Source organism: Entelurus aequoreus, linkage group LG09 (assembly GCF_033978785.1).
Source record: "Entelurus aequoreus isolate RoL-2023_Sb linkage group LG09, RoL_Eaeq_v1.1, whole genome shotgun sequence".
Taxonomy (NCBI): domain Eukaryota; kingdom Metazoa; phylum Chordata; class Actinopteri; order Syngnathiformes; family Syngnathidae; genus Entelurus; species Entelurus aequoreus.
Window position 1 is genome coordinate 32,816,252 of NC_084739.1, and position 11,382 is coordinate 32,827,633.

The window sequence follows — 11,382 nt, forward strand, 5'->3', positions numbered from 1 at the left end:
GCTGGCCCTCCCAAAACACACGATTTTCACATGCACCGTGCCTTTAAAAAATTACTTTTAGATAATATTGTATAAAAAACAATATTTAAGATTAAAGTACCAATGATTGTCACACACACACTAGATGTGGTGAAATTTGTCCTCTGCATTTGACCCATCCCCTTGGGGAGCAGTGGGCAGCAGCGGCGCCGCGCCCGGGATTCATTTTGGTGATTTAACCCCCAACTCCAACCCTTGATGTATGATAAAATATACTAATAAGAACTACTGTTCTTTTATGAAGTAATGTAATCAGAATGTGCATCATTTATCTTGGAGGGAGAACTTCTACATTGTCTCCTTACACCGGCTTTTTTCGTCAAACACACCATCAGCAGCTACTCCATATTTTAATTTATAAATGTTCTCCGTTTGGATATAATTTTAACATTCTCGGCTGGCGTTAGACTCATTTTGCTTCAATATGGTGCAGACCATCAGTTAGTGGCTACACATTCTGTCATGTTTTTGATTATTATTTTTTTTATCATCCACTTCTTCTTCCCAGGACTGTCCTTCACACTCACTTTACTCTTGCAAAATGCTTGGAAAAACAAAGTTATGTCTTTCTCTAGCTGTAAGCTAATGCCAGCAAATAAGACCAGATGTTTTGGGCAAGTTCACTGTGATATTTGCTATGCCAACTAATGGCGGGGATGCTTGAAACTACATTTTTTGCCTGCAATATAAAGCATAGCAGTTAGCCGAGACACAGCTCTTATCTCAAAACATTCATGATTTGAGATGCCACAGTATTTATATTTATAAATTGAAATACATCTTAATTTGTGTTTCGACAACATTTTCATATTGATATGATACATTTAAACTTTTCCTGTCACACTTCACCTCTATCTGTGCTAACACCCCAATCCCATGGGTCCTTAATCCAGAACATAGTAAATGGTTGCCAGTTCAATCCATTGACATCAATGCAGGGGTTAAACATAGGGAAGAGAGGCTCTTTGCACTCCACACAGAAAGAGTGAAGCAGGGTCATGCTGTCTGCATTGTAGAACGACAGCTCCCCCTTCTGGATATTTGCCAGAATTCCCAACTTTTTGACTTTCTTCCCAACTTGCAGCTGTTTCTCCTGGGTATCATGGCATGCCAAATACTGTCCCTCTCCATGGTATATGCACCAGGAAGTTTTGTTCACACCCACAACAGGAGGCTTTGAACTTGGACCATGGTCTTCATTGACTGGTCCAGTGGTGACGCCTACCAGCCAATAGGGTTTCTCTTGCACAATGACCTCCCAGTAGTGTTGGCCAGTAGTGAAGCTCTTTTTAGCCAGGACGCTGTATTGGGAATCATATGGTGGAGTGGTTGGCGCGTCGGTGTCAGGTTGCACCCTCCAGCACACTTCTCTCCCATCATGGGAAATCTCCAATTTCGGATGGGCTGTTTTCAGGTCTAGAACAGGGCAACAAAGATCTGCAAGTAGAAATGAAGATCAGAGGTTGATTTTGTGTCTTTACAAAAACTGTCAAATGACCCAAAAGTTACACAATTTGGAGTTCAACCAATTATTTGTGCAAAACTGTCTCAAAAGTCTCAAGTCTCAGTTAGAGATCATCGTCGACTTCAGGAGGCACCAGTCCAGCCACACTCCACTCTTCATCAATGGCACAGCAGTGGAGATGGTAAGGAGCACCAAGTTCCTGGGGGTGCAGATAACTGACAATATGTCCTGGTCCCTACACATCGGAGCTCTTGTAAAAAGAGCCAAGCAGCGCATGCACTTTTTGCGTCGGATGAAAAGAGCACAGCTCCCTCCCCCCATTCTCACCACATTCTACAGAGGCACTATAGAGAGCCTACTGACCAACTGATCTCTGTCTGGACTGGAGCCTGCAGTGCCTCAGACTGGAAGTCTCTGCAGAGAGTGGTGAGGACGGCGGAAAAGATCATCAGGACTCCTCTTCTTCCTATCCGGGAAATCGCAAAAAGCCACTGCCTGACCAAGGCTCAGAAAATCTGTAGAGACTCCTCCCACTCCCACCAAGGACTGTTTTCACTGCTGGACTCTAGAAAGAGGTTCCGCAGTCTCTGTAGCAGAACCTCCAGGTTCTGTAACAGCTTCTTCTCTCAGGCCATAAGACTCTTGAACGCATCATAATAATCCCCTCAATTCCCCCCCAAAACGGATTAACTGGCTGGAATATGAAGACAATATAATATACATCCATAAATGTGGATGCATATGCAAAAGTGGAATATATTTATCTGTACAGTAATCTATTTATTTATATCTGCACCTTATTCACTGCAAAAACTGAAATCTACGTAAGATTAAATATCTCAAATAAGGGTGATATTTGCTTAATTTCTGTCTGATAAGATCATTCTTTTCACTAAGCAGATTTTATGTTAGAGTGTTTTACTTGTTTTAAGGGTTTTGGTCCGAAATGATCTCAGTAAGATATTACAGCTTGTTGCTGAGATTTTATGACCTATATTGAGTAAAACATGCTTGAAACTAGAATATCAACTGTTGCAAAGCTGTGTCATCAACACTCACAAGTATAAAACTACTTTTTTAAAGTAATAATTTCTTACTTCAGGCATTAAAAAAAATTCATGACTTTGGCACAATTTTGTCTCATAATTAAAACGGGTGGACTTTGCTGTTTTATTTTCAATGAAACAAGAGAAAAGACGTACTCATAAAGTAGGCACAGTACAGTAAACTGACAGTTAATATTTAAACATTTAACGTGGCATTTCTAACAATTTTGAACAGAAATAGTTCATGCACATTCAGATGAATTCTTCAAAATTACAATGAAAAATTTTTTGGCCGGGGCCGGGCTGTATATATATATATATATATATATATTCCTCGCACACTAATTGACTGAAAGAGCACGCACTCGGCGCGATGATGTCATGTTATCGATGGAAAAATGCATTTTTAGACAATATGATTTGCCTGAGCGGCTAGGAGACCCCGAGATTAACAAGCGGTTGCCTTGTTGGCGTCCATTAAGAACAATACATTTGTTTTTAGTATAAGTTTGGTTCTGGTTTCAAGAAATGTAATGTCAAGCGTATATCATTATGTCAAGATAATGGCACTAGCATGTACTTAATTTAAGAATATTTTTCAACATATTGAGCTAAAAGGTCTCTTTTTTTTTTCTACCAAGAAAAGTGTACTTGTTATTAGTGATAATATACTTTTTTTAAGGTATTTTTGGGTTCATTGAGGTGAGCTAATTGTACTTGTTTTGGAAAGTCTTGACAAGCCAAATTTTCTTGTTCTATTGGCAGATAATTTTGCTTAGTTCAAATAAAATACCCCTTATTTTTGTATTTTTTTTTCTTGTTTTTGAACACTGACTTTTTGCAGTGTTGCTCTTTTATCCTGCACTACAGCAAGCTCATGCAACTAAATTTAGTTCTTATCTGTACTGTAAAGTTCAAATTTGAATGACAATAAAAGGAAGTCTAAGTCTGAGACTAAGTCTAGTTAAGATTTAGACTGCTTTTTAAGCTTGCTAAATAAATATTCATGCATTATAAAGAAGATAGTATGCTTGCAATTACATATGAGATGAACTTATGTTGACCTGAATTTGATTGATGACTAAACGCATGCGAAGACCTTTGGCTAACTTTTAGTTTGACGTACAATAGCTTGTTGTTTAACATTTAAGTAGGGAACAGGGAATGAAAACAAGGCAAACACATTATGTGCTTCAGTAGACTGCTTGTCATGGTCTTAGCTGATTAAATCTATTTGATCAAATCAGTGGCTAGCACTATGCTCAGACGAGACTTGTGAAGTCATCAATAAAGAGACGGATAAGGTTATCAGAAGCTGACGACAGCTATGTGCTTGCCTTGTGAAACTCCCTTAATTTGCTACAGTATAACATGATGGTTGCACAAAGGAAGCAGTGTGCAGGTAAGATGATTATTTAAAGTACCAGTGGAGTGAAAAAACAAGTTGCCTCTATATTAAAGCTATTATCATTTATATCTGATGTATGACACCCAAAGACTTACAATGTTTGCGAGTAAATAGATATGATCAAAATAGTATCAATCTCCTGGAAATTCCCAAGCCATTTTGAGAGATAATGAGCTCGCCAGACACGTCATTGCGTGACGTAGAGGTAGGAACCACAGATCCCTTCATCATTAACAACAATGCAAATCATGCAGACTTTGTGAGAGCCAACGATTACTTTGGGAAGAATTATGATCCAGAAACGTACATTTTTGATCCTGAATATAAGGAGGATAAGCTACAAGTTTTAGGAGATCTGCTAAACAAAAATGTAGCTAAAGTGTAACCCTAAGCATCATGTAGCAGTATTGCTATGTGCTAAACAAGAATTACAAACTACGAACATAATAAAACGATAATTTACTGAACGTTGTCTGCTCTCTTACTTCGACTGATAAAATGTCCATATCTTTCCGTTTATATGAAGAATTAATCACGATGCACACAAAGGATTAAGAAGGAAAGGTCTCCCTTTGCCTAGTTAAACAATGTATTTGAATGGTAATTGCATTATGCATAATACGTTTTCATGGGGGTGCAGAAGGCACAGATTCAAAAGAAACACCTTGATAGTCTACTGACAGAATGATTGTTTTGGATTCCACTGAATAAGAGGATTGTACTTACAGGACCACATTCGGGGAAAGTGCTGAGACAGAGCCACAGACAGGTCATCCACCAGCTTCTCGATTGTTCGCAACTTGTCAGGTTCACACAGCTCTTTATCTATTTGCTGAATGGGAGCTAACTTTGGGGGTTCACTACAATTAAACAAGAACATATTGTGGCAAATCACACCTGTTATGTAAATATAAATGAGAAATATATACTCACCAACGATTCTGTTCAGTGATTTGCTGTAAAGACAAATACAGTAAATGTTATACATTTATATATATATATATATATATATATATATATATATATATATATATATATATATATATATATATATATATATATATATATATATATATATATATATATATATATATATATATATATATATATATACACATATACACTACCGTTCAAAAGTTTGGGGTCACATCGAAATGTTCTTATTTTTGAAGGAAAAGCACTGTACTTTTCAATGAAGATAACTTTAAACTAGTCTTAACTTTAAAGAAATACACTATATACATTGCTAATGTGGTAAATGACTATTCTAGCTGCAAATGTCTGGTTTTTGGTGCAATATCTACATAGGTGTATAGAGACCCATTTCCAGCAACTACCACTCCAGTGTTCTAATGGTACAATGTGTTTGCTCATTGGCTCAGAAGGCTAATTGATGATTAGAAAACCCTTGTGCAATCATGTTCACACATCTGAAAAAAGTTTAGCTCGTTACAGATGCTACAAAACTGACCTTCCTTTGAGCAGATTGAGTTTCTGGAGCATCACATTTGTGGGGTCAATTAAACGCTCAAAATGGCCAGAAAAAGAGAACTTTCATCTGAAACTCGACAGTCTATTCTTGTTCTTAGAAATGAAGGCTATTCCACAAAATTGTTTGGGTGACCCCAAACTTTTGAACGGTAGTGTATATACATACATAAATGTTATACACTTATTCTCATGGTTATGCTTACATTTTTTTTTTTACACATTTGAAGTTACGCACATTTCTTGTGAATGTCATTAAAATCCATGGAAAATATAACAATTTATGAATGTGTACTTCATGTGTACTTCATGTCATCATGTAGTGTGTGTATGCACGCTACAATAGTGTCTTCTTCCTGACCGGATGTGAATAATAATCTGTAGATGAAACAAAGAATTTTAATTTGTTTTTATAACCACCCTAATGTTATTTGTGGTGTTAGAAGTTCTGTTCAATAAAATATGTTGGTAAAGCTGGGACGCGTCACAGGGGCTTGCATGGACAACTGTGTGCGTGTTTGTGTGTGTGTGTGTGTGTGTGTGTGTGTGTGTGTGTGTGTGTGTGTGTGTGTGTGTGTGTGTGTGTGTGTGTGTGTGTGTGTGTGTGTGTGTGTGTGTGTGTGTGTGTGTGTGTGCACAAGTCAGAAAGTGAAAGTTTCACATTAACTGTCAAAAAACAATCTACGTTTGTATACTGATCAAAATGTGTAAATATTTTTTACTGGTACTGTGCCTGCTACATTCTTGTTGATCAAATGTGATCAATAAAGCGATTGTTGATCACCTCCTCATCCTTTTTATTGCGTCTGATACATGCTATTACTGTTAAACAGTCACAAAGTTTAATGATCCAGCCAAAATTGTTGTATGTATTAAATGTACGGGGGATAAAATTACAAACTTATTATAAAAACTAAAATAAATAAATAACAATAAATACATTTTAAACATTTTTACAAAATAAATAAATACAATTCAAAGGTACTATATTTTCCAGACTTTAAGCCGCTAGTTTTTTCCCAAGCTCTGAACATTACGGTTTATACCCCAGGTATTATTATTATTATTATTATACAAAGGTGCGGCTAATCTATGGATTTTTCTTTGCTAATTGCTAAATTATGAGATGGATCAAGCAAATAAATCAAACAATGTGCTAAAATGATCCACTTTAAGAAACTGTTTGAACCCAAAGTTTGTATAAAGTACAAGGAAGAAGAATCCTAATAAACATCTAGAACCTTATTAAAAAAAGGGAAAATCTTATTAATCTCATAAAGGATGAATAAAGACGTCAGTAACTTTCCTGTCTTGTTTGATCAGCCCCGATTTACAGGCCCCGTTTGGAAACGATTAAGATATGTAAATAAATATCAACAAAACCACATTTACAAAATGTAAAATATCTAATTTCACAACATAGGGATATATATCTGCTGCTTATTGTCTGGTGCAGCTAATATATGAAAACTAATTATTTTAAGGTTTATAGTCCGGAAAATCTGGTAGATGCCCCAGGATGTCCAAACTACATATGCACAGTTGCCTTGCATTTTATGCTGTGGTCACACTATCCACTTTCACAGAGACACAGCAGATAAATTATGTGCATTTAGATTTTTTATAGAGGCATTATAGTGCTCTTATGCTCATCTCAATGGATGTTTCCTGGTGTCTCGGTTAAATTGATCGGAATAGATTTGATAGTTTTCTAGACGTTTCTTTTATCATTTTATTATGTGTGGTGTTCACACTGCATCCAAACTTCAAGTTCAACATAATGCTTCACCTTCCTGGGGTGCTGGACTTATTCCAACCTCAGAAATGTGTAGGAGCAAAAGTACTTAGGTCGATGGGAGAATACCAAGAAGGCCAGATTTGACTGGGAATGGCCTAATTTAAAAGTGACTCCACCCAGACTGCGCATCTTGGACTGATAGATTTTAATCAAGGGTGAGAATGCTGCACCGCCAGAATCTGCACAGCTTTTTTTTTACTTAAGCACATGGGCAAATAGAGCACTTGAAGCGTGGCACAGTGAAGCTCACCCCAGACTCTTTCTATTAATTGATTCTATCAACGAAATTTCGTTCTTATCTGTACTTACAATACGCTGTACTGTCATTCAAATTTGAATGACAATAAAGGAAGTCTAAGTCTAAGTCTAATTCATCATAGAACCTAATACCAATTAATTGTGCCTTTGAAGTTTAGAAAACTACTTATTGGTACAACAAAGAATTATCACACTGAATAACCTACTTGTATGAATCTCAAATCATGTCTTTCTTGAAGGAGTAACTTGCTGGAAACCCTGAGCTTGTCTATCTCGTTGATGTGAGCCTCCATCGTTGCTCTCTGTGTTTCCAGCCACTCAGTGGTACAATTCTCTTCTGCGTCTATGATCTGCATCATTAGCCGCTCGTCGCCATCCAACACAACCCGGATCCTGTTGTACTTGTCTGTGAGTCTCTCTCTGAAATCCGCCGCAGACATCTAGGAATGAAGAAAAAAAACATCTTACTGCAATGCAAACCTATGAATAAAAATAGTTACTGTATACCACTGTTTGTGTGTACATGAGCTCCAAGTCTTTGATGGCGTTTTCTGCTTCACATCTCATTTGCAGCAATTCATTGACAGTTGTTTCCAACATGCTCTAAAGACAGACGTACAAATTAATAAAGCATAATCCAGACATGGCAAAAACACACCTTTAAGTCTGTGCAGGCGTCATGCAGCTGGACAGCTTTGTGGTTCTTGTGCGCGCCAACAAGGACGCACAAACAGCAAACAGGGACTCTTTCCTCCAAGCAAAAGAGTTTGAGCTCGTCACGGTGCTCCTTGCACTTTAAAGACAATAAATCCTGGGTCACCTCCACCACTGTGTGCTCCCTCAGTGCAGATCGCTGCTGGTGCAGCAAAGCGTGAGCCTGGCAAAGCGAGGCGTCACAGGTCAGGCAAGTCCTAATGGCTTCCGATGGTGTCTCTATGCAGTGGTCGCAGTGGACGACGGTCGAAGATGTTTTTTTTGACGATTGGATAACGAAGTCCTTCAATTTGCTTTGGAGGCTTGAATTGATCTCCAGCGTGAAGTTGGATGGGAGCAGGATCTGACACTCTGGACAAAAGAGAGGACCCTTCTCACAAACAGCCCGGATGCAAGTCAGACAGAAGTTATGTCTGCACGGCAGCTGTACAGGGTCTGTGAGGACATCTTGGCATGCTGGACACTTCAGAGTTTCTTCGACAGTCCCCATAGCTCTCTGCTTGTGCCTTGTGATGCTGCCTCAATGAGCAATGCTATGCTCTCATCAATGTTTCACAAGACTTTTTCTGCATGCAAGGCTTCTCAGGTGCCCCAGTGTCATATTACTAAACACAGGTAGACATTTTTCTGCCCTTCAGTGGAGTGACATTTATATAGAGCAATAACAAAATGTTTTATAATTGCATGAGCTCACCAGGACCAGTCATAACAGTTACTTTCATTAAACAGCCATTTCAACTAATTTGGATAAAACGTTGTAAAACTCAAATAAATAATTGTGGGCTAAACAGAGACAATGTAATGATAACTGAAGCTGGCTCTCAGGAGATTATCTTCCATAACACGCCCACATGTTTTGTAGTTTTTCACATTGTGTTGTCATACTAATTTAATCAACACTATGCAAACGTTGTTAGTATTGATACAGAGGACAGTATCAAATTAATGCTGTCAGGGCCAGCAAGGCCTTCTCTGCTGGCCTAACATAACCAGGAATCATGATCAAAATTAAAGATAAAAGCAATTTTTTGTTTACTTTCCCTAAATATCTAAAAATATTCATATTCTCTTCATGTCATATAATGCTCCTTCCAGCCCTGTTGTTTTAGGTTATTGAGTTTTTATCCAATCAGAATTCAGCTAGCTTATGTTGCCATGCTGTACCAAATATGCCGGGGCCTTCAGAATCAACAATGCGAGCGTCCGCACACTGTAAGTGAACGGACACAAACATTTGATAGACAGTTGCGATAGCCAATCAGATCACGAGTTGTTGTCAGTAAGGCCTTCGAACTGGCCTAAGGCAGGTATATATTGTGATGTTATGAGCTAGGTAACATAAGAACTCCATTACCCAGCATGCCACAGTAGTGAAGAGCATGTGCAGTAGCCCCGTTTAGGTTGAATGTAGACATGCCCCTAGCTGGATGTTTTTCATTTTTTCATTCATATTCAAGAAGGATATTTAAAGAGGAACTACATCTTGTGAGACGATGTCGGACAACCCCGGAAGCTAGCTCAGTTGTCCCGGTGATTAAATGTGAGTTCAGATATTTTATTTCTTAATTTTTTCATGTTTAATATGTTTTTTTCAATTTTAATTTTGACAGTACCACACAAGATATGTTTTAATTGCTAATGCGGGTTTCATTGACTTTTAAATGCGCCAGAAAATAACCCGTTTTGTACAATGCCCAGTAGTGCGTAAATGTGTTTCTGTATAGTATTTCTCCAGCAATGGTCATGTGGTGACATAAATGATGGTATTTTGAGAGGTATTCATTGAAGTCGCATATCACTGAAGGCCTAGGTGGGAAACGCATGGCCCGCCACTGTTTTGCAGTGTTTTTCAACCTTTTTTGAGCCAAGGCACATTTTTTTGCGTTGAAAAAATCCGGAGGCACACCACCAGCAGAAATCCTTAAAAAACTAAACTCAGTTGACAGTAAAAAGTTGTTGTCGTAATTGTTGGATATGACTTTAAACCATAACCAACCGTGCATCAATATAGCTCTTGTCTCAAAGTAGGTGTACTGTCACCACCTGTCACATCACACCATGACTTATTTTTAGTTTTAGGCTGTTTTCCTATGTCTAGTGTTTTAATTCTTGTCTTGCGCTCCTATTTTGACGGCTTTTTTTGGTATTTTCCTGTAGCAGTTTCATGTCTTCCTTTGAGCGATATTTCCCGCATCTACTTTGTTTTAGCAGTCAATAATATTTTAGTTGTTTTTATCCTTCTTTGTGGGGACATTGTTGATTGTCATGTCATGTTCGGATGTACATTGAGGACGCCGTCTTTGCTCCACAGTAAGTCTTTGCTGTCCTCCAGCATTCTGTTTTTGTTTACTTTGTAGCCAGTTCAGTTTTAGTCTCGTTCTGCATAGCCTTCCCTAAGCTTCAATTCCTTTTTTTAGGGGCACTCACCTTTTGTCTATTTCTGGTTTCAGCATTAGATATGGAAGAGTATTACACAGTTACTCTGCCGAGCTCTAGACAGTTCAGACACTCAACAACAACACATAATTGGCAGACTATAATTACTGGTTTGCATAAAATATCTTTAACCCAATAGGAGAAATTAGATAATCTCCCACGGCACACCAGACTGTATCTCACGGCACACTAGTGTGCCACGGCACAGTGGTTGAAAAACACTGATCTACTGTATGTTTATTTTCAAAACTATCGTATGGCTTTAGTTGTATTGTTAACATTGTTGCATTGCTGATATTGTTGTATGTGTATGTTGTTTATAAACTCAGGGAATAGTATTTGCTCTCAGAATGGCTCTTTGTAGGCAAAAAAGCCAAATGATTTCAATGACGGTAGTTTTGCTTTTGCCTATTTATTTTGCATTACTGCCTTTATTTTGCTCAAACAGTTGTACGTAATAAAGGAGAGTGATTCAATAACGTTGTTGATATTGATAAATTGCCCTATGTATAGCTTCAAAACGTTTGTTTAATGCTAAGAAATAAATAAATAAAAACAGAATTATGTGGAAAATGTATTTTATTCTGATTATAATCATGATCAACAAATTGAAGGCAAATATCATTCAATTGGCAAGGGGTAGAAAATTGGATGGATTGATGGAGCTTGAACCTTACATTTTGGTATTCGTAATTAAATTGTCAATACTGGTTCCGTATTTACTTGGTAT

General features: G+C 37.7%; 1 protein-coding gene across 1 annotated transcript; it reads right to left on the reverse strand.

Annotated features, from left to right (window-relative positions):
* Positions 1-877: 877 nt before the first annotated feature.
* On the reverse strand, positions 878-8,706 carry LOC133656974 (E3 ubiquitin-protein ligase Midline-1-like). The gene is made up of 5 exons (XM_062057865.1): positions 8,161-8,706; positions 8,010-8,105; positions 7,749-7,942; positions 4,685-4,818; positions 878-1,476 (listed from the first exon to the last, which is right to left on the reverse strand). Exons 1-5 carry the CDS (start codon positions 8,704-8,706, stop codon positions 878-880), a joined length of 1,569 nt encoding a protein of 522 aa, XP_061913849.1.
* Positions 8,707-11,382: the final 2,676 nt, after the last annotated feature.